The 24,313-nt window shown below is 42.6% G+C and overlaps 1 protein-coding gene across 4 annotated transcripts; it reads right to left on the bottom strand.

The window, feature by feature from the left end:
• Window positions 1–4,795: 4,795 nt before the first annotated feature.
• si:ch211-79m20.1 lies at window positions 4,796–20,806 on the bottom strand. 4 transcript variants are annotated; one of them, XM_041933614.1, is made up of 7 exons: window positions 19,936–20,806; window positions 11,910–12,012; window positions 9,924–9,989; window positions 9,596–9,792; window positions 7,667–8,801; window positions 6,475–6,610; window positions 4,796–5,851 (listed from the first exon to the last, which is right to left on the bottom strand). In XM_041933614.1, the coding sequence occupies exons 1-6, from the start codon at window positions 20,005–20,007 to the stop codon at window positions 6,483–6,485; spliced, it is 1,701 nt and encodes a 566-aa protein (XP_041789548.1). In that variant the 5' UTR covers window positions 20,008–20,806; the 3' UTR covers window positions 4,796–5,851; window positions 6,475–6,482. The 4 variants fall into 4 exon arrangements, with proteins under 4 accessions (XP_041789548.1, XP_041789549.1, XP_041789550.1 ...); XM_041933615.1 differs by having other exon boundaries at window positions 9,596–9,789; XM_041933616.1 differs by having other exon boundaries at window positions 9,924–9,986.
• Between the last annotated feature and the right edge of the window lie 3,507 nt (window positions 20,807–24,313).

Below are 24,313 nucleotides of genomic sequence, written 5' to 3'. Positions count from 1 at the left end.
AAGAAAGTGTAACTTCTGTTTGTGGAAGAGAAAATTGATTCTTTCTCACTATTGATTTTCTCTCTCACACACACACACACACGCTCTCATGCAGTCCAGTAATTATGACTTCAGCTGCCTGTAAGATAATAACAGGAAATTGTGCAGGATGATGTGCGGGAAGACGGGAGTACCAAGCTATTGTGTGTGGAGCAAAGAATGATGACAAATATGGAGCAAGGGGCCGTGCTGAAGTACTCTGTATGTGTGCTTTTGTACTTATTTGTACAATCTTGGGAGGACTTGATATTTTTAGTATTTTTGGAAAGTGAGGTCATTTTGGGTGGCGTTCACGGGAATTCTTGAGGAGTTAAGACTTGGTCGTACTACTTCTAAAAGTTAGAATTAGGCTGGAGACCCTCAAGTCTACCCTCCAAATTACTGCTTTTTGATAGTAAGTTGTTGTACATGAATTACAAACTTCACCTAAACCCCGAGTCTCTGGAATAATCCATCAATAAGTGCTTTATAAGGACTAATAAAGAGCTAATATGGTACTAGTATCATGCTTAGAAACAGCTAGTTAATGGTGACATGTGAACTTTGACATAAAGTGTTACCAAAACTTGACTTGTTGTCCCAAAAGACATCAAAACAGCTTAAGTACGTAGCTGTTATGGCTAAAGTTTTGCAGGGACAGTTTGACAAACAGAAATACAAACATGCCAATTTAAAATGCAGAACACGATGGATCCCTACAGTCAAATCCAGCTTCTCAGCCCGTGTGTCCACAGCAAAGCCAGAACGTGTTTTCTGGTTGTCTTGATGTCTCTTGGTGTTTGTGAGTTGAACTTGCAGAATAATGTGCACATGGGTGTGCATGTGTGTGTCCTGTGACAGAGGGCGGACTGAGGACAAAGCGTAGGGGGTTAGACAAGGCCGAACATGGAGCCACAACACCCCCACAGCAAACAAGAGGGAGACCAAACTACTAGCCCTGCCCATACAAACACACTCTCACCACATGACAACACTATTGTGGCAGAGGGAGACTGTGCCTGTGTGTATGAGTGTGTTGTCGGTGGGGTGGGGCGGTCATTTGGGTTTCCTCCAGAGAGTGAAACAAACGGAGTGAGGGAGATTCACTTCCCCGCTGGGACAGACAGATAATATTGACAGTCTGTCACAATAAGAGGCAGACTGAGCCAAAATTTCTAACCCACCAGGACGAAAGGTTTACTGAAAGTCTGCACAACACATGAAGCAAATCTGAGTCCATGTGACTTTTTAATCACATGATGTGTTCTCCTTGTAACTGAGAAACACATCAGTAAACAATCGAAATTCAAATTTAATTTTTACAAGTGTGGCTCAGACAGACCAAAGGACCAAAGAAACAAACTGTAGGTTTGAATTCACTCCTACAAAAACAGATTTGATTTATCCGTTTATATGACTGTATGCCGATGACACCCACCAATGCCCCTCCTCCCTCCCGGGAGAATGCATGTAGGATAAATGTATGCATGCATGGATGTAGAAACTAGATACTAGAAACATCTTGTTTTTTGTCCTTTGGGGCTAACTAGCGCTGATAAATCCCAATGTGTGATTTCAGTTTGCATGAGTTTCAAAACATAAACAGGGAGCTGAAGGGAAAATTTGGGGATTTTTGGAGGCTGTAGGACACAACTGGGAACAAACACAAAATCAGCGTCTGTGCTTTAAATTTTAAACATCACATTATTTGGCTAATTCAGTCTTGCAATCATTAACTTATTGAGGGTCACTGCAATGATTTAACTGATCTGAATCTGTTATTTGTTGTTTTACTTTGGGAATAGGGCAGACCACCTTTTTACGTGTCTTATGCATAGTATTTTTAATGAAAATTATGTCCATGTTTTTCCATCTTCTCCTTTCCTTGTTATAATCTCTTCTCTTGTCTTTATCTCCTTGTCTTTGCTTTAGTCTTTTTTCCCCCCTGCTGTTCAAACTTTAGATCATTATGCTGATTTTACAGGAATATGAAAAAAAAAATGCGAGTAAGATGACACAGAACAAGGTGTGTGTGTGTGTGTGTTTGTGTGTGAGGTCACGTTCAGCTAGAGTCAGCTCATAATGAGTCATTCTCCCCTCGGGTGAAAGGGATGACATCTCAGACACACACATAAACATAAACACACAGCACTGAGTCAGGAAGGTGTGTCTGTTTGTGTGTGAATGTATTCTGTCTGCATATATGCATGTAAGCATCTGTGTGTGTTTGCCTGCTAAAACTATAACCTAACCACTGTGACCTCTCCACTAAGTGTGTGTGTGCGTCTTGTCAGGTGTGTGTCAAATGTAGGCGGGCCGACCGCACTGTTTACACACGACGCCATGGTGTGACCTCGGAGGTTGCCGGTGACCGTGATTGGCTGCCAGCTACCAGCTCATTAAGCCGCTCACATGGGGACACAGCGCCAGAAGACACACTCTCCATTTGTTTCACAACACATGGACACAGTCGCACACACTCGTCAGAGGGGCACCGCAGGTATGGCAGGCGGCCACATGCACATGCCCACTCCTGCATGAGCACACACGAATCACAGTTCACCGGTAGCAGAGAGTCTGTCTGCCCCCGGCGACCTGGCTGAACTTTGGCTCACCCTCATTGGTTCATTACACCACACAGCCTCACACCTAGATGCCTATTGGCTGCTGGACCAAACCGCAGGGTCATGACTTACAGGAGGAGAAGAGTAGAATTCAAGAGGGCAAAATTTGGAGGAAGATGGAAATTTTTCAGGCAGAAGAAGAGAGAGGGAGAGAACAGACAATATGATTACAACAAGGAAGATAAGTGAGAGGAAAGGAGAAGAAAAAAGATGTTCTTTGGTAGAATCAACTTTAGAGGAACTAAGAAAAACAGACTTGATATTATCTTGATGACAATGTATTTTTCACACAGTCTAACGGGGGTCTGAAAGAGTTTTGTCAGCAAAACTGGAATTTTCTCAACTCACAAAAGAGCGTCTCAGGACAGGAGAGGGAAGAGGCAGCCAATCAGTGACTGTTAAAGGATAATTCCTGTTTATTGTAACAGGGGTCTCACTTTCATTCCTTCCATTATACTCAACAAATGAACTGACAAACTCTGAGAACACAGCGACATCGTTGGCTTGTTCACAACCTGTCTTATTACATGACGTTATCACGACTGATAGAAATGATATCACAGAAACAAAAATAGATCCCACTGAACTGTAACAAACTGGAACTATCATTTAGACAAAGAATAAAGTTGACTGTTTCTGACAAAAAAAAAATAGCCCCACACTTGGCTTTAGTCATCATGGTGTGCAAAACTTTCTTTTCGCCAGTTTTTACAAACTCAGCGGTGGAAGAAGCATTCATCACTTTAATGTTGCAGCGTTGTTACTATGTTTACTATGTTTGCTACTATCTTTATATACTGTTGGGTAGTTTATTGATTTTCTGCTCTTGGATCAGTGAGTTCTTGTGTCATCATATCTTAACCTATAATAATACATCGTAAATTATCTTTTGGTTATATTTGGTATTACTAACGTGAATCTGCAAAACTGAGGTGTATCATTTGGAATTTATTTCTCATCTACTTACATATTGAATACCAAGTAAATAATTTCTGATCTGTTTTGTGTTTTCTGTGCCTGATGGATGGCTGGAAGAGCGTTTCATGACAGTGATCAGTCTTGCACATATTCACCTCGTCAGCCAGACTCCTCATCTGTTGCAACACTTATCTCTCATCCAGGTTCCTACTTTCATTAGAAGAACAGACAAACCATTGCTTCTTCTGAATCTTTATTGCTTTGAAAACAGCATTGGGTATAAACCATCTTCTTCCTCTTCTTTATTAATAGCTGTAGCATTAGTACATCTTGTCTTTGTGTACAAACTTTACTGGTGGCATCTTTTTCAGTGTGACTCATCATTACACCCGCTGGCATGACTCGTAACTATAGAAAGAGCTGCAGCACAATAACAGTATTGAAAACAGTGAAATTTCTCATGTCTGTTCCTTCAAACTAACATTTTCAGGTGACGGCAGTGACTCGGGTTTACACTCTTAAGGGCAGGTTTGCAGTGTCCAGGATGTGTGTGTGTGTGTGTTTGTGTGTTTATGTATCTGGAGGCCTGGTAAAGTACACGCTGAGTCATCATTCTTAAAGAAGAGAATTTGCTGACCGAATTAGCTTTGCAGGGGAAACCCCGTTACACCACAGAATGGCATTTCAACTGCCCCTCTTTCTTAAATTATCTTTCTGACAGACCTTTCTTGTGCTCTGTCGTGTGTTTTGATGGCCTGATTCTTTTATTACCCTTATTATTTTGTTATTTTTTGCAGTTCCTGTGTCTTTCTCTCCTTCTCACTTTGCTGTGATGTTTCAGCTGACTCTACCCCTAACTGGGCCTTTACCCAATCGTTCTCCCTCTCTCTCTCTCTGCTGTTCATCTTCTGTCCATTCCTGGACTGACAACCCCCCCGTCTCTCTTTCACCATACGATACTTCTCTGTTGACGTGTCCTTCGGCGAGTTCCTATAGCAACCAGACATTTCTGCTGACCCCTGCTTTGCTTTGCGTGACAGAGCTGCAGGACGTTCAGTCATAGGGCAAAGATTAGTAGAGGAGTCTACTGTATGAGTGCGTGCACACAGCTACACATGCACGCACACACAAATACATATGCACTCATATGCATACATGCACTTGTCCATTTATCACAAGATATATACATATGCATGAAAGCAGACAACTATAAGAAAATGCATATTTGTTGAATATTTTTATTTTTTATTAAAAATAACATTCATAACAGTACAGTTGTACAACCAATAATTATATTCTGAAACATGTCTGCAACAATAATTACACTTGAGAACTGGAGGACTTCATATCCTCCTTTTTTTAAATAAGTTAAGAAATAAAGTTTTTTCTTTTTCCCCTCAGAAATCATTTTCTTAAAGCATTTATACATACAGTGTTGGCTATAACTGGCTCACAGCGATCTCTAAAAGCCAGGTCTTTAAGACTTTCTTTAATGTGGATATTCATAGCATGTTATCTAGGCAGGCATTTGGTTGTTATTCCATTTTGATCTGGCAGTAGTACAAAACGAGCAGGTTATCGATATTTTCCAGTACATTATGCTACAGTACACGGTAGAGCACTTCTCTAGTCAATGTAGTATGATCAGTGTATGGCTACTCCAGTGTTAGATAAAGATTCAGACATTGTAGGATAACAGTAATGTTTGGCATTGAGGCCTGAGCTGCACTCTCCAGTTTCCAGTTATCGTCCCAGTGTAGAAATCCAGTTCTCCACATCTCCAGTTTCATCTTGAGCTCCACATTTAGCCCCCAATAATGACTTCTTAGTCTGAGTCATTGTCAAGTTCTCCATTTCTGGACCAATCAGTTTTTGAGCTAGAAGTCAAAAGTGCCTAAGCAGCCAATCAATGGCTGCAAGAAGAGACCAACATTCTAGCTTTTGGGCATCTGATAAGCTTCCATCGATCCACGTTAATGGGATTTGTGGTTCATACAAATTAAATCCAGTGTTTAGTGTGACAAATATCCTCCCTTCCAAGGAGTTCATTAGATTGCACTTCTATTATATCCATGAAGCTGGACGCTCTGCGGCAGCTCTGGAGCAGGAAAGGTGACTTTCTCCACAGTTGTCTATGAAAAACACCCGCAGTGTCCATCATCTCTGTAGATACCTCAGCATCTGTCCACAGTCAGTCACCTCACATTGAACAATCCAATGTTTTTCTTGTATCTCCATAGTCCTTCGGTGCAGTGTGTCCGGCCAAAAGCTTTCGATAGCTTTACCATTTCCTGTCAGGGAAAGAGAAAATCATAAGATAGGAGTCTCTTTTTTAATTTTTATTTGTTACCTGTGTTACATTTACATACCAACTTGAATGATTTTGTCTGCCTCAGTGTATAACCTATAATGACATATTTCAAAGCCCAAGTGGAATGTTTTAATGACAAATAGTGCACACTACGCTTTCATGTAACATCCATGCTTTTTAAGTTCCTTTAAAGCAGAGGTAAAGATGATGATTCACAGAAATTTAACCAAATACGTGCCAGAAATAATATTTCTATGAGGTAAATCTTTGCAAATTTACATTTTCTTATTCCGCCATTCAGCCTCACAGAGGAAATAAACTTATTGGTGAGCTCCAGGTGAAGCTAAGACTCAATATAGTAACATTGTTTAGTGACTTACTCTTGATTAAGAATTTAATTTAGGCCAGTGGTCAGGCTCTGATATAGCATAATATCCCTTCAGCTGGTCGGGATTCAAAACATTAAAAATACTTTTGCACAAATGATTTTAACCATGAATCTCAGGTTAAAGGACATTCTTCCCTCTCATTAAGCCCCCACGCTGCCTTGGGTTAGCTCAGGATTTTCAACCCTCCCCCCATCCCTAAGGCTCGGCCTCTCACCTGCAGCTCTACATGATCATGGCTCTGATGGCTGCTTTGCTGATGCGTTTGCGGTGTTTCCTCCTGCGGCGAGGCGAGGCTGGTCGGAACGGGGCCCGACGGGCAGAGGGCAAGTTGGGCGCCACAGTGGAGGGGGCTGAAAGAAACCAAGAGAAGGCACCGTGAATGCAAACAGAAATGAAAAGTTAACATGAAGTGAGTCAGCTAGTTTTGAGCTGTAGTTGTAGCTTCTAAATGTACACTGAAATCTGATAAATGGCGTCATAGATCTCATGTCTTTGTCCATGAACTTGGGTGCCAAATCAGTAAAATACTTATGTGGGCTTTTTTGGAATGCATGGAAATACAACCCGTCGACTGAAAGCCCACAAATAAACACAGGGGAGAAACAAAAACTAGTAGGAGACAACACATAATAACATAAGAACAAATGAAAAAGGGAACAGAGCAACAAATGAATCACATGAACAGTTTCGTTTTGGTTTCAACAGCCGTATAGAGCTCCAGTGGAGAATAAACACCGGGTGTGTGGCTCTAACAGCACTCTGAAGGGCAGCTGATAACCTTGAAGTCTGTGTAACAAAGCGTGTGACCGCCTGCAGGTTTAAGTCAAACACGAAGCGGTGGGAAGTCCAGCTCTCTGGCTGCAGAGCTCTCAGGGTCGAGGAAGAATAGCAGGACACATGTGGCCATGTTGTTAAGTCATACATGTACAGTGGGCTGCTTCCTGCCTGGGAAACTCTCCCACTGATTCTCTCATACATTAAAAGCAAAAATTGCGAGACATGCTCCATCAATATGCACATGGATACTGGAGTGTAGCATGTCCTCCACTCCGCATCCATGTATCCTGCGTTTGGTGCCTTGCATCAACAGTTGTGCACTGTAAACAAAGCCATCTTCCTTATAATGCTATTATTTTAAAGAGCCACTCCACCAATTTTACACCTCTAATTGGGTTTAAAATGTCACATCTCTCAAGAGAAGACTGTGTTTCAAGCTTGGGATGCTGAGTTTAAAAGATATGGTTTACAAGCCAGGAAGGGATTGATTAAATATTATATTGATAGGGGCTGATATGGCATAAATGCAGGATTTGGAGCTTAACCTATGCTTGCAACTGAAGCAGCAGTAAAAATTTGGCACTTGGCACAGGAACACTCACACACATTCTCACAGAGCTGAGCAGTACCTGTTTTAAACATGGTCGGTTTTGGTCTTTGCTGAGGATGATGCGGATGAAGATGAGTCTCTCGATCCAGTTCCCTCTGTACCATCTCCAGAGCTTTCTGTCTCCTCTCCTCCTCTGTTAAATGACCATCCCCACTGGTCAGTTTTGAGTCTTTATCCTTCCCCTGATTGGCCAGCTCTCCCCCAGCCGCGTCCCCACTATTGGCCGACCCACTCTCCTCCTTCTCGTTCCCTTCTCTTTGACTGGCTGTTTTACTCTCAGCCTGTCTGTGATTCGTGACCTCTGTATTTTTTTGGCTGGTCACTGAGTCTTTTTGATAGGTCGTCATAGGAGGGGTGGGGTTTTGTTCTAATCTGGGCAGCTGGGTTGGGCTGCCAGGCGGAGAGGCGCTGTCTGATTGAGGACCATTGAGTCGATATTGTGTCCTCAGCTCTTGGTCCTCAGCTGCTCCGTGGTTGTACTGCAGGGGATAATTCGGCTGATGATGATATTGCTGCTGAAGCTGTCTTTGCTGATGCTCTAACAACTGCTGTTGCCTCTGCATGTGATCTGGATGATGCGCTTCCCCACTGCTGTTTGCTACATGCGCGCCGCTTTCCTCCCTGCTCCCATCAGACCCGCTCCCCTGCCCGACCTGCTGTGTACTCCCCATGATACTATGCTCCGCCCTCGCTTCGGATGGCCAGCTGCTTACCGGCCCGAGCACCCCGGCAATCGGCTGGTGCACCCCCGGCTGCACGTGTGAGGGTGCCTGGTGCACCCTGGGCTGCGTCCAGTGCACCAGTTGGGTGTAACTACCCTGCTGCCACTGCTTCGCCACCGGCTCACGCTCCTCAGTTAGGTAGTGCTGCTGGTTGTGCTTCAGGTCGTCGTGGCGATGCAGGTCAGCCTTGGAGGCATGAGTTTTTGGTGCAGCAGGGTGGACGGACCTGGGAAGGGCCAGGGGAAGGTGGGAGGATGGGGGAGGCTGCTGTGGAGAAGGTGGGATGGGGTTGCTCTGAATGGAGGAGTGCGTGGAGGAAGACGAGGATGAGGAAGATGAGGGAGGTTGGCACCTGCAGCTGACGTGGTCTTCCACTGAGATGATGGCTTTGTCATAGTGGGCTTTCCTGTTTATGTACTGGATCTTTATCACCTGGAAAAGAGGCAGAACAGAAACATCAACACACAAAATCTGACTCTAAATCTTCAATAAGTAACTATGCAAACAGATCAATCAAACAAATCAACCTGATTTTATTTCACTTGACTGACCATACTGTAGCTGTATGTACAATGAGGTGTGTTGCAACAAGCGGCAAATCAGTCTGATTGGCTGAAGACTTTTCTATGAAAGTTGGTGGCTTCATGCCAACACTGTTACTGTATGACTTCGTTAGGACAGAAATGCAGAATTGCTTGTCCTCAAAGTTAAATGAACTTGCTCTGTGGACTCAAGTGTGGAAATCATCACTTGAAGCAAGAGCATTTAAATGGAAAGCAGAGATTTTTGAAGATTCCTATGTGCAGTCAATCAAAGGCTAAAATCAATATCATGATATTAATTAAATTCTTTGTCCGATATTCATATATATGTCACCATATGCCAACTGTATGCAAAATTCCATTACAATTCATCTGGACAGAAGAACGAAACAAATAAATATGATCATATCATCATGATGCAATTACAGTGAAAGTCAATACACAGTAACAAATAAATGAATATGTTAATTAATTATTATGCAGAAGACTGTAAATAAACAAAACATTTGTCATCTGAAAACGAGTGTAGAGAACAGCTCTTGCAGATTTAGCCTCCAAATGGAAATCTTATCACCATTTGGTGTCTTATACAGCAAAAGCGCTCATTGCCCTGAGAATTTTCCACTCAAAACCAATTTTAAATCACAAAATCCTGTTTTCACGGCAGCTGTGTGCACTGTGTACCTGCAGGTATCTGCTGGAGGTGACGGTGGGGACGCACTGCAGCAGCCTGGTGTTGCAGCAGCCGGAACATCGCTGAACCTCAACGCAGGGTGGCCACAACAGGAAGTTGGCGTTGCGTCGGTCCAGCATGGACCTCGTCACCTCCATCACCTCCGTCCGAACTTTGCACGCTGCCTGCTGGGCCGGCTGCGCATCTACTGGTAAGAGAGAAGTGGGAAGAAAGAAAAGATTAAGAGGTGGTGGTTTGGTAGAAATGGCATGAAAGTGATGGCTAGAAAAAGACACTAAATGCAAAGAGGAAGGGACACAAATATATGAGGAAACCTACCAAGACTTCTAGTGTATCGGCCATGGGTGCGATTAGTGAGAATATCATGCTCATCTTCTTCTTCTTCTACAGAAAAAAAGGAAGGAGGGAAAGGGTGAGAAATAAAAAGAGAGAATGACACAAACATATTAACAGAAAGTCAATGAAGCCAGCTTAATATTTTCCAACTTTTATGGGAAAACCAGGCAACATTCAGCGAGCACTTTAACAAGCGATGTGAGGCCGATATGGCAGTTTTTAGCAAAGCTCATTGTTCACTGCACACAGGAAGCCATTTTTTTTTCTCCTCCCGCTAAAACAATTAGGCTATTTTCTGCCGCAATTTGTCCTCACGCTGTCAAGAATACTGTTGAGGAGAGATATGAGCTGTTAAATATAGCTCATGTGTGGATCTGTGAGGGTGTGTGTTTGCACTCTCACATATGTCATCATTTCATACTGTAGCCCCTTGGTCCTAATTATATCCCTGGTGTAGATTGCTTTTGGTCACTGTGTGCGCGTGCCTGAGTTTGTGTACGTGCAACACACAAAATGCACAAGGTGTGATTTGGTTGCCTGTTGGCCCTAATTAACTGCCTGGTGCAGGGAGAGAACAGTTTCTTGTTGTTCTCAGAAGCTACTTTCTAATTTTATCTGTGCATTTATCTGTGTCTAAATGTTCTGTAAGACTGACTCCTTTCTTCCTCTTCCATGTATCAGCATGTGACCCATTTCATTCTGTTAAAGCCTGCTGGCCAATAGCAATCAGCATACTGGTTGTGTTGATTCTGACGTAACAGCAACCTGCAGTAAATCTAATCTTCTTCAAAGTTTCCCTGTTCATATTTTTATTTGCAAAGTCATAAACGCACTTATTTTCATCTCCCCACAGGGTAGATGAAAATATAGCAAAAAGGAGCACACAAATCAAAGAAACTACAACTTGAAGGAATAGAAAAACCAAAAGTTAAGCCATGCTAGCCGCTCTGTGAGGATGTACTTATGCTTACGTCAACCTGCAAACATGTTCTCTGTGGCAATACTAACATTCTGATGCATGAAGCAGCTAATGTTTAACATGTTCACCATCTTTATTAAGCATGTTAGCATGCTGACATTTGCAAATTAACACAAAGTGTCATTAGTTTTGCATGAAAGCTTTTACATGAAAGGTTAAGGAGCACCAATGAGCGTGTGTGTACCAAATGTCAACCTCAGCTACCACTAGAGGTCATTAGGATTCATCCCGTGGGGACCATGAATATCTGAACCCCATTTCAAGTTACGCCATCTAACAGTCGACGATGCCATCTATCATCTATAAACCTGCTAAAACTTCAATGCTGACAGACTTCAGCAAAAAAATAAGAAAAGTTTATTTGTGATAAAAACAAACACTTTGAGTCACTTCCTCGTGCCCTGTTTCTAAGCATCCTTCCCTCTGTTGGTTCCTCTCTGTGGTCGCTGTTATGTCACTGTGTTATTTATGCATTATGGAATGATCAAAGGGCCGTCTATTAATATATGTATGTGTGACTTGGTTCCTCAGAAGGAGAAGTTTAATGAATTTTTTAATCATCCACCCAGCTTTGTGCGCATGCGTCTGTCTGTGTGTGCGTTTGTTTGCATGGGGGTGGAGGCGTAGAAGGGAGTGGTGGTCTCTTCTGTCACACAAACACGCACATTCATATTTCAGAATCTGGGGAGGAATTCAGGGCAGGAGAACAATGCAGTGACCTTGTGCTGGACATTTTTCTCTCTCTGGCTCCAGTTTGTTCAACAGACCCCAAGGTCATAGCTATTCTCTCCCATGAAGCTGCTTCATCATTCCTGCTGCTGTCTCGGTAAATATTGCCTTAACATGGTGTTTGGCATGTATGCTGATACTCTCTTACTGCATTCCTATCTCTTCAGGCCTCTACAGACACACCCACACACTTGCCTCCTCCATGTCTGTGTTATTAGTGTTTGTGTGTGTGTGTGTGTGTGCATGGTGGTCATTAGTACCTATTGCATTGGTTTCCTGCTGCAGCAGCAGCTTCAGGTCGTCCACAGAGGTGATGGGAGAGTTCCTCACCAGGTCGACCAGCGACGGAGGGAGTGGATCACCCTGTGGAGACAAACAGTTGTCATGTATTTTTACCTTTCCCTTAGAAATGACTGTTATGCTAAGGTATGCCAATAAAGTTTAGCATGTTATTAGACTGGACAAATCGGCATCTGTGTCCCAATTTAGGGGCTGGCCCCTTTAAATCTGTATTTCTGTAACAAATCTATCATAACGGACCAGAGATCAGCAAGGCCCATTTCCTACTGAATGTAGAGGACACACGGTAACTCATGTACAGAATCCACTGAAGCCTATCAGTGATTTAACGGGGCATTCAGGTGGTCAACATCAATTCATAAAATCATTGTTTCACATTGTTTTTACCATGTATTTGTGCTCAAGTGCATTCACTGATATACACTAAGGCAGTCCCTGAGCATGTAGCCTGTTCGTCTAAATATAATAGAAATGGAAATGAATATAATTTATATAATGGAAGCGGTACACCAACTTTTCCATTAGCAGCCTGGATATTTTTGTATTTCACAAAAAAATGTAAGTTACACACATTTTCCAAATACCTTGTATTCCATAAATACTGTAAAACCAGGTGTCCCCAAACTTCTATCAGTTTGCTTTGAACTTTATGGCTTTTTAAAGGGCAACTTCCTGGTGATAAACCAGGAAATGTTTTCACTTTGAGTGCTGATGGGAGCCACTTGTAATCAGTTTTGGTCTCAGTGAGGCTAAATGTCTTGTTTAGGAAGGAAATGCAGCTTCTGTCTGGGATTCAAGTCCCGTGCAGGACCCATCCTCCAGACCCTGAACGATGACACTGTTATCGCTTCTCACAGATATCAGGAGTGACCTTGTTGTATGGGAAAGAATGGATTTATGGGGAAGACACACACACAAAACAGGTGTTTCCTGTTTTGTTTTGATAATTAACATTGTCAACTCATTTTGTTAATTATTTCACAATGATGCCAAACCATTAGTAGGATTGAACAGAAGTGGAACAGCAGGAAAAAAATGCAATCATAAAATAAGAACAAAAAGATATTTTCATAAATCTTTTTTTTTTTCACTTTAAATTTAAAGTTTTTACAAATCAAAGAGAAAGTTTGACACATACAGAGAAAGGGGGCTGATGTATAATATCTCATTCCTCCATCTCCAGTCAACACTTGCTCCAGTTTCACTTCCTCCTGCAGAGGAAATGATGCTTGTGAATGGTGTTTGTTGCTGCTGTTGTCACTCTCTCCCTGTCTGTTTACCCACAAACACCACTGTTGCTCCCGCTGTAACACAGGAAGTTAGCCTCTCCCTCTCTCTCAATGCAACTTCAGTTCAACATGCTTCAGCACCAGACATCAAGAACTGATCAATATCTTGAGTCCAGTCCCGGATTTGGACAAAATTGTTTCAAAGAAACATATATTGTGATTTATGTGCATTTATTTGTTAAAAGAGCACAAAACTTAACTATAAAATCTGTTATTACTCAGCAGAGTTCTGCAAGAAATGTAATTATCACTTGTGAAAAGAAGAGGACTGTGATGTTTAATTAACTTTGCAGGAATTCATTATGGATTCAGTGTGGCTGGTTTTAAGAAAAGACTCGTGTGGTTTCTTTGTGGAGATCAAAGGCAGATTACTCAGTGTTCTGTGTCACATTTTGCTTTGGTTGGCTGTAAGTTGATACTATCTCAGAGCAGTTGGAACCTCATTTGATGCAGTCACATGCCAGAAAGGTGCCAAAACAAATTAAGGAGAGTGAAGAATGTGAGAGGAGAATATTTGAGGTAGCTCCCCGAGATGCCAGGAGAGAAAAGTAAAGACATTCACCCTCTTGCTGCAATCGTGATGCAGAATTTATGACTATGGATATAACATGTTTACAGTATCTTAGAAGTAAACATCTGGCGCCTCTAATGAAGGAGGCAGGGCTCACTCCCTAAAGATGGGATGAAACGAGAACACACGGCTCGTCAGAAGATTTATACATTTAAATGCAGTTTCATTTTGTGATATCGTAATAGTGGCATTTGAGCTGAACCTAATGTTCACACACTCTAGATGCTCCCTTTGGTTTTGACGGAAAAACATTACTGATATAATGAAGCATTGCACTCGTGGTCGTGACATGGTTTTCCTTTCCTTTCTCCTTAAAAGGATCAGAAGCAGCAACAGTCTGAGCTCCTTCTGCATTTATTAAACTTTTCCGGTTTTGTGATTTATTCAATTGACTCAATTGACTTCAATTGAATCAGTTGTTTTATTGTTGATCTGCCTCATTAAGCACAAATTCTTAACTCATACAAAACAAAAACGCTGCCAACTTTTACACCACCTACTTTCTTCTAACATTCATTCTCACCACTGCTCTGATAAGACAGAATGTAGTTACTGTTTATCCAGGATGGCTTGTCCTGCAGGTTAACCTTAATTGAACTCTATGTAGCCACGTCTTTAAACCAACGCCAGTACTTGAGAGGTGAAGATCAAGATATGAGATGAAGAATGAGAGCGATTACACTAGACATAAAATACTTTGTTATTGATGCACAGTGATGACATGATGAGGATGACATGGACAGGCTGGTCTGCAATACCTGCATTTCACCCTGCATCAAGACCTCAGCGCAATATTTACAGGGCAGGTTAATACCACATGGTATTTTTAGTCAAATTTTGTGTAAATTTTGAGTGAATTTCCATAAATTAAGAAAAGGGAATGCAAATTATCGAGCATTTCCATCCACTACCTTTATGCAAATATTGGGAGCTGTGCACATAGAAATGAACAGCTGGTGGCGCTACTTATCCGGTTCGGTGCCATTAAACCATTGCAGAAGAAGAGGATGAACTGTACGTTAATCTGAGGAAGGTGAGAGTCGCCTCTAAGGTAATGACTTTTTTGTGATATTTTGAGTCAAATGGTTTTGTCCCATCAAACAGATGATACATGCAGTCTTAAAAGGAGTAAAATGGGAAAATATTGCTATTTCTGAAGGTATCACATCACGTTTGTTCATATTTTGGATGTTTTCCTATGAATGATCACCAGCTGGAAGTCCTTTCAGATCTAACCTGATTTGATGACTTGAAAATGGTCTTTTATCATCATTTTCTGTCCGCCTCTAACTTCATTTTTCATCTAGCTTTCTCCTTTTCCCACTTGTTCTCTCCCTGTCTGTCTGCTTTGTGGGCGGCGGCGGCTCAGGACACCTGGATGACTTTCACGAGCCATTGGCTGACCTAGTTAAGCAAACACACACACACACACACACACACGCACAAACTCGCCCCCTCTTTTCCAGTTCACATACAGATGCTAAACCACTTAGCTGTCCGCCCAATTTGTCCTGAGAGCCTCACACACACACACACACACACACACAAACACACTCACCTCACACTCTCAAACACACACACACAGTTATCACTCTGTAACAAGCTATCATTACAGTCAGTGTTAATCGCTAACTCACATATGCATACATGCACAAACACACAGATGGAAATTAGAGAGTGCAACACGCAGACAGGAAATAGTTTCTCACATGGACAAACAACGAAACGCCGGATAAAAAAAGGCCAAGAATTGGACAACAAGCTAATAATAGTGATTTGAGCAGAAGAGCTAAATTGCCCAGAATGGGTCTGACACCAAGTTCCTCATTTGCAATCTAACACACACGCTTACACACATAAATATGCACCTCTTTTTGTTTTAAGACTCTGTGAAGCCTGTAAATGCCTCTCATTGTTGTTATGGAAAGTTTGCCATTTTTCATATCTTACACCGTGTGAGTGCATGTTGCTAAGGTCTTGGGTCGAGAAGACTGTCTGGTAGGATGTCATGATCTATAAGCAGGTCACAGACACACACACGCCCATGCAAAAACACACACTGCATGTGGCCTTGGAGGAAGCCTGGAAGGCAAAGAGATTATATGAAATGTTTGAGGAAAAGGTGAAGTGTAATGGAATGTAATTATGGGGCCAGCTGAATGCTTACACACACACACACACACACACACACACACAAAGTCATACATATACAAACATGCCATCAAAAAGAGAGGCATACTTGAAAAAGTAGACACACACACACACGTTTAATCCAAGTGTGTGACGAGTGACTCACAATCAGACCGCGCTGTCGCAACACACACCTTGTTTTATCAGAAATACATTATGGCAGACAGCCAACATAGTGTCGCATAAAAGAGTTCGGTGGGTACTCACACACTCTCTCTCACACACACACAGAACAGATAGATTCCCCCCGGCTGAGGAGATGAGGGTGCAGATGATGGATGGAAAGACGACAGAGGAGAGGAGCAGAGAGGAGGAAAGAAAAGAGGAGACGAGATGAAGATAATCACAGAGGAGGAGGAAGAGGAGCAGGGTTTTCAAGTAAGGCTGCAAACCTGTCTGCCCGCTCAATTCTCCACCTGCACCGTGTGTCACAAGGCCACCGAAAGGCTCTAAAAATCGATGGGAGTTCTTCTACAGCTTTATGTCGCCAATGTGAATCTCCTCAGTAAGCACAGACGCGTGTCAACACATCGACCGACGTTACTTTGATTACAAATTCCACAACAATTCCAAACATTCCCGAACTTGTGAATTGCAAAAAAAAAATCCTTAAATCTATGAAATTAATGGATTAAGCAAGAAAGGAATCAGCTGATTAACTGATAATGAAAATAATCATTAAGTGCTTCACAACACAAACAGTTGCGCAACAAGAGCAGTGAAGAACAGTGACAAACGTCTGCTTTTCAGCTTCCTCTTTGCAGGAAGAAATCCCAGTTCTCCTGTTCAGTCTCTCTAATTGATTCGATGTACAAAAAGGGCCAAAAAAAAAAGCTAAATTAACACCTGCTATTTTTAGTGAATAGTTAGCATTTCAGGCTAGCTGATATTGTTTGCTGCATGCCTGCATGCATAAGCGTTAGCAGTCCCTGCTTCAGTAAAGCTGCTCTAAAATATTGCATATTTGAAATGTTTTCTGTGCTTTCTTCCAGCAGAATATTATTGTCTGTTGTTACATAACGTTGAAAATAAATCCAGAAATGCCAGCAGTAATTTTGTTTTGTGTTTTTATTGGCATTATGTGCAGCTGCAGACAATGAAATGCACATGTTCAAACTTTTTTATGTCAGTAATCTTTTAACTGAATGCTTTTTTCCTCTCTTTTAAAAAAGTCCATATTAATTTTACCGTGTATTATTATTCCTAATATTTTGAATTGTCCACTGGACTCTGTCTCATTTTTTCCTCTCATACTGCACCACCCGGGGCTTACGAACAAATACTCTTATGCACCACTGCGCTTTTCTCTCTGACACACATGCACGCACAGAGGCACAACCCCCCTGCTGCACACACACAAAAACACAAGCACATATGTCTGCTAACACATATGCAGCTACACCCGGCCATGCACCCAGATGTGCGCGCACACACAAATACACACAGTACTGCACGGCACACAGCGTCCGTGAAATCCCTGGCAGATTAGTTGTTGTTCTTATGTAAAATGGATCAAGCTGGGCAGCAGCAAATCATCCAAGCTCGCCCGCAGAGACAATAGTCAGACTGCAACCTGTTCAAAAGCCACCCATCAGCTGTGTGTGTGTGTGTTTGTGTCATTGTGAGTGTGTGTTGATGTAACAGTTGTCATTTGAACAGCAGATGATGAAAGATTTGAGGTCTGACCTGGTGTGTGAGTGCTTTTGTGTGTTTGTATCTGACTCCAATTCTGTTTAAATGGATTTAAATAAACCACAGCAACTGTCAGTATGTGCCTGTGTGTGTGTGTGTGTTGGTGTGTAAACACATTGTATAAGCAGTGAGGTTTGATTGGATTTCTCATACACACAATAGCTGCACAGTAAATAGAAAACGATCTTTTCCCTCATAAATTATGAGTCTGGATGTATTTATTACGTCAACCTTGGCGGACCTGCAGTGACTTCGCTGAATAATCTGTGTGTGACAGTGTGTGTGTGTGTGCGTGCATGCATGTGTGTGCACTGTGAAGTCTTTTCCACAGACAGATGTGGCAGAACTAAGACGTCAAAGAAGCCTCCATTTTTTCCATCACTGGACTGAACGTTGTGACAAGAGGAGGATTAGTGTCACGGGTCTCAGTTGGACTTGATGCTGTCCCACACACAGGTCACATGACAGGTCAGCGCTGGTTTAAATATAAAAATATTATGTCAGATGTCCAAAAGATGTCAGATCTACTGTGAGCTGCAGATTCACTCATCATGCACATGAAGTAAAGCATGCTAATAGTGCCCATGATTATCCTGCAGATTCCAAGATCACAGGTTTAAGCTCCAGCAGCCAGTTTCCAACCAATGACCAAAGTGCCCTCGTGCAGAGCACTCAGCCTCTGCCTGCTGCAGCTCAATGGGCACCGCAGAGTGTCTGCAGCATCACATTTGTGCTGTGTGAACTGTAATTATCTGAATGTCAAGGAGTTCTCGTCCAATCATCGGTTCCAGCAGCTGCAGGATGCGCTGCCTTTGAGGACGAGATGCTGTGAGATTCCTACAAAAGTGTCAGGAAACACAAGTATAACAAAGCTAAAAAAAAAAAAACTCTAACAAAGCAAATAAGGACCCTGTCTGTCGTAGGATAGGTTGGATCAGGTAGGACAGATAGGATGCTGCAGAAAAGGACTGGCCTCACTCCAAAAAAACAACTCAAATGTTCAGAAGTTCAAAGAACAAAGTGTTGAAAATGGAACGTGATCAAATGAAGGCGTGAGCAGCAGGAGTTGTGAGACACTTTCCCACTTTTCTTCAAAAGTTGCATGTTGTAGTTGTAAAAAGCTGTTCTTTTCTACCCTCTTTCTCCCTGTGCTTCTGGTTGCTGGCTGCCAGCTCAAGAAACGAAACGGGTGTCTGGTGGAAATAAGGTGGCAGCACAAAGAGCACTGAAAGAACACATCTCAGAGAAAATCATTTCAGCGGTGGAGTGACAGTGGCAGCAAAAGCAGCAGCTGGGCTAGTGGATGGATTTTGGCTCCAGCTTCATATTGTAGGTTACCTCCTGCTGCTGGGCCACCGGCCAAGGCCCAGCCTCACCCTCAGCCCCCCCACAGTAAAACTCTGTCCTGCAACACTTCAGGAGCATCACCGTCATGAAACATGAAAAGGAACCGCAGAGAGAAGCAGATGCCTCATATGACACAAGCTGCAGAGTCACAGAGGGAGAACTAGAAGTGCGTACACACAACAGTGCATTGTTTATACCCCTGCAGTTAAACTGTTACACTCCACGCTGTTTGCAGAATGGCCTCAGGGGGCGATGGATGGCAAGCGCTCCTTTTAGTGAAGGAAATTCTCACCAGTCGAGCTATCACGTCGTCCCATGACTGTCGCTGTGTATGTGACATATTGCAGTCAGAGCATGAACTCACAACCTTTATCCCTGTTGGAAACCAACCCTTCACAGCTTCCTCTGAGCTACTCATTGCTGCCAGATAAGAAAAGATCAGTAAAGAGATCCAGGCAGAGAATTTAAGATAAAAATGCTCCATCAAGATAATTAAATGGTAACTTAATGCTCCAAATTACTGATCTCTTCAGCCTTTCTCTCTCTCTCTCTCACACACACACACGCACGCACACACACACACACACACACACACACACACACACACAGATCTTCCTTCCAACTTAACCAGGGATGTAACAGAGGCTCGACCCAAAAGAGAAAAAATATCTGAGGCTGTAAATCAAGGCTAATAAATGTACCATCGGGTCGTAAAAGTGCATACAGATGTTATATTTTGTGTTTGGCTGCCTTATAGTGATCACCACATTTTTATTAATCACTAAATCGTTAATGAATTAATCCTAAAGTCGGTAGTCTATAGACTGTCCAGCTATGCATTTGCAGTCCCTGTGTGTTCCCCTCACCGACAACAGGTCATAACGTTTACCGGCTTACCTCAGCGCCTCCGAGCCGCAGACGTGCCGCTGAGAGCGCAGCCAGCAGCAGCAGCAGGACCCAGGACCTCATGTTGCCGCCCAGCCTGAGGAGCCGCAAGCGACCGGCTGGGCATTTAGCACCTCGGCGTCCAATCCCCCGGCTGCACCGGTGTCGAGTGCCGGCCGCTTGTGCGAGGCACGCACTGTTAAATATCCTCGGATGTGTCAGTGCTTATAAGCGCCGCGCGTCCGAGTGTTTGCTCACAATGACTCACGCGCAGGCTAGACGTCTGGCTCTGTCCATACCGCTGTTTAGAAAACTCACAAAAGGAGACGTCAGGGGTGCTGTGGGACAGGTGCGTAATGCAGGGTGTAACGGCGCACGAAGGCGACCGCCACACAATTCCTATTACCAGTCTGCAGTGTCAGAGAGAGTCACAGTAAGCCCCCGCCAAGATCCCGAGAATGTCTCCAAATGTGTGATTATTCAAACGTGTTCTACGATATGCGCCAAAGTGCTGGATGCGTCCACTTTCCGGTCAAAGCTCCGGCCAATCTTGGATCAGTTTGCGCGCTGTCGTTCCAAAATCGCAGTTAAATGCAACAACAATTCAGCATTCTCCTCCTGAGCGAAACCCCGCATCTCCAAAGGTCCGTGCGTAAAAGTTGGCTCACCTTGGGAATGGCGCGTTCGTGCGTAATTCTCTGGACGCTCCGCTGCAAAAGTCAAATTCTCATTCCAGCGCGAGTCCTTTAACTGCAAATAGCCTGACTGTTCTATCTAAGCGCCTCTCATAGCTGCTCACTCTGATCTATCTCACACGGCTCTCCTTGTCTCTGCTTCCTCTCTTCCGTTCATTAGCGCCGCTGGATCAGGTTGTTCTCGCCCCTCGCGCTTCTCCTCTCTGGTTGCCTCTTGAGCAGTGAGCCGCTTTTCCACATAGACACAGGGCCTCCCTCCTGAAGTTTTAAGCATCAAGTCGAACAGAGACAAGCCGGATCGTACAGGAAACTGGTTGGTTTTGCTTTCAAAATAAAAGAATGGAGTCGACTTTGCTCTTTGTGTTGAAGATGGAAAGTAAATGAAATGTGTATGACTGATTAAGACTACTTAGGGTGGGCGTGAGATAATTGCACTAGATTGACGTAATCTTGAAAGAGATTTGCTACATTATGCCACATTAAAAAGAACACTAAAGATAGGATAATTTAGCAGCAGTGTTATACGAGTCTGCTTTGATGCTGTGAAAGTATTAAGTATGGAAGTGAGACCAGAAAGGAGATGTGCATTCATTTCTGCTTCCCAGATGTAGTTGTTATTATTTTCACTTCGTATTTCTGTCAGGACAATGACGCATGAGACACGCATGATGCATGTTAAACACGAGTTTTATTTTGAAAGTTCATAAGTGGGAAGTTTAAATTCCCATGTGCCTGACTTGACTCTGGTCCTCAGATTTGAGCAAGGGCCCCCTATCCTCTCCTCTTGAAGGCAGAGTTTACTACCTCCTTATTAGGAGCAAGGAGACCTGAGCACCCATGGGTGCTCTTAAAGGGAAAGTTTGGAGACGTGATCTGGATTATTAATCCCGCCATCTAATCATTAAAACTGTCATCTAAGAAATCCAATGAAATGTTTATTTCTTCTTTTCTCAAAGGTGATCATTATATGATATAAAAGATATTTTCTTGAATGATTTGTAGACACTGATGAAGAAAATAGACCCTTTAGACCAGTAGAAAACATAAAAGATTTAAATTTAGTTCAGTTAGACTTTGATTCTAACCTTTCATTACATTTGCATTAAGGATTGCACATTTGAAATATGATGAAGTCACCCGAAGTACACTGCTGACTTCACCAAAAAGAGAGGAGCAAACTTTATTGGATTATATTAAGAGGAACATTAAGAACCTTCAAGAGACAGCAGATATTAGTCATGAAACACATGTTTTCCGTTTTACTCCCTCTAATGTGAAATGCAGAAAGTGCATTACATCATCAGTAATTCCAACTAGGTTTTTTTTTTTTTTTTAAGTTATGAGTCAGACCTGGGGCAACTGATTTTCCAGAAAACACTAGCGTTTGTTGTAATCTTCTTGGATTATTGTTTGGAGTGAAGGGCGGGGTGGTTAGCAAACAGAGCAAAACAAAGAGCGCCAGAGAGCTTGAACAAACCTAGAGATGGGATTTGGAAATTGCTTCACTACACTCACTGACCAGCCTGCTGGTTGAAACGAACGTGCTTCAAGCATCAAACACATTCAGATGCTGCAGAATCAACGTCAAAAGAGTTTTGGATAGAAATGGATTAGATAGAATTAGATGTGAAACCGGGAATATGCATCATTAGAGATACCCCGCAGGCACATTTAAGACATGTGACCATACTCTGCATGGATCTCATGCTTTACTTGGAGCATGTACAGTAATATGCAAATAGAGAAGCCTCACGCTGCAACCACCACCACTGCTGCTACACTTTGTTCTTAATGTACATAATTACTACACAGCACGACACGGTGATTCTTATCATGTTTGGTTCCCACAAGTCATTTGGATTGCAAATTGAAAGACTGAAGCACTGGAAGCAAATTACACAACATGGCAAAACTTTGAATGTCTAAATGCATCGTGATGATATTATTAGACTTTCAAGAAGTGCCTGTGGGGTTCATAGGTGTGGCACATTTCATCCAGGAGATTTCAAAGATGTGACCGTACAACAAAGTATTTCCACCAAGACATTAGTCTCTATAGTGACAGTGAAATGAAAATATAAAAATAAAAAATATAGTGAAGTGAGATGTGGACACACACACATCTGACCTCATGCATGCAAAATCCAAACATCTTTCATGTCACCAGGTTTCATTTCCAAAGTAGACCGCAACTGTTTTCCAGTAAGCTCAGTGTTTCATGGCAGGGTCACGGCTGGATGGGTCAACATGGAAAGCTGGAGGTCACGGTAGATTCTTCCTCCCTTGCAGAGAGAAGACAGAGGAAGCGGGCTGCTATTCTTGGGCTACACACACACACACACACAGTTACATATACACATAGTCACGTACCAATGTAACTGCTGACCTTTTACCTTCATGCACAGTGTACAGAGTGATTGACAGACTGAGGGGACACACTGCTGTCACTTCACCTCATCTCAAAAAATGACCACAGTGTACATGTACAGTGTGTGTGTGTGTGTGTGTGCATGCGCATGTGTGTATGTGCATGTGACATCTTGAAAGGGTATCAGGTTGACAGCATTCCTCGCTGTCAGTCCTCGATGTGCAACACGGAGTAATTCCCAGTATGTCCGAGAGGAAGGAGATGTCCTGTGCATATGTGTGTGTGTGTGTGTGTGTGTGTAGAACAAATCCACAGCTTGCACAGCTGCCGGTGACACTGGAAGTCACACGTGTGTGATATCAGAGCCTGTCATTTTTAAACATTTAGTTCATTTCAAAATACGACCCTCAATGGGCAACTCAATGCAAATGAGCCTGCAAACAGAAGTGACGTATGAAAGCTCTGTTGTCAACTCAAATCTGTCCTGGTCAAACAGACAGAGTTATATCATCTGTGTGATATTATGTCAACTTCATTAGCGCGATTCAAGCAGGCTGCCTCTCTTCACATTGGAGCAGTATTAGACGTCATGAGGTGATATTTATTGGGATTTTCACCAGCCTTGTATTCAATATATTTTATTTGTTAGCAGTTGCAAATTGACGGAAAATGTTAAGTTTGTTGAGGGCCAGATTTGGCCCTGTTTGACTCCACTGAATCGGCCTTTTGTCTGCGCCTGATGCAAAAACGATGGATATGAATGGACTGCGGGTTTAGATTGCCTGCATGTAAAACAAATAGAAGCAAGTTTGATTTTATTCCAGAAGCCATAAGACTTGTGAACAGCTTAAGTCTTGTGGTTTGTGTAAAGAACAGTTAACTTGCAATTTTCTTGCTCTTTTGACACAATCTGCTTTTGTGGTGTTGGATATTGTAACCCAGTGACAGACTGTTCGCTGCCATTAACCCTTGTACATTTTCATATTCTTTGACATTATCAGATTTGATATTTTTGAGGGTTTTTTTTTTTTTGCGATGTTTGCAAACTCGACTACTTCAAATTGCCCCAAATTGCAAATATTAAGTAAACTAGTTAAAAGTTAAGTTCTCATAAGATGAAATGCTCTAAACTTGAGTGTACACAGAGTGTGTATCAGGGTCTCTCTCTGTATGTTTTGGTGAATATTTAGCCCACCATGGGTCCGTGCTGACAAACTCACTGACTTACACTACGTGTGCATTACGTCTAATTTGTCTTGCCTTGTCATGATAAAACGATTTGCGTTCACGCTGCTCACAGGTCGTTTGTGTGGAGAGTTCTGTCCAC

This window comes from Chelmon rostratus, chromosome 3 (genome assembly GCF_017976325.1).
Source record: "Chelmon rostratus isolate fCheRos1 chromosome 3, fCheRos1.pri, whole genome shotgun sequence".
Classification (NCBI taxonomy): domain Eukaryota; kingdom Metazoa; phylum Chordata; class Actinopteri; order Chaetodontiformes; family Chaetodontidae; genus Chelmon; species Chelmon rostratus.
The sequence above is the reverse complement of the archived record's forward strand: the minus strand, read 5'-3'. Positions and strand labels throughout refer to the sequence as shown.

Coding starts and splice junctions, on each gene's coding strand:
- si:ch211-79m20.1 (XM_041933614.1), bottom strand. CDS start 20,007: ATGAGGTCCTGGGTCCTGCTGCTGCTGCTGGCTGCGCTCTCAGCGGCA. Junction 9,990..11,909: donor GCAGGAAACCAATGCAATAG/GTACTAATGACC, acceptor TTTTTTCTGTAG/AAGAAGAAGAAGATGAGCAT. Junction 9,793..9,923: donor CCGATACACTAGAAGTCTTG/GTAGGTTTCCTC, acceptor CTCTCTTACCAG/TAGATGCGCAGCCGGCCCAG.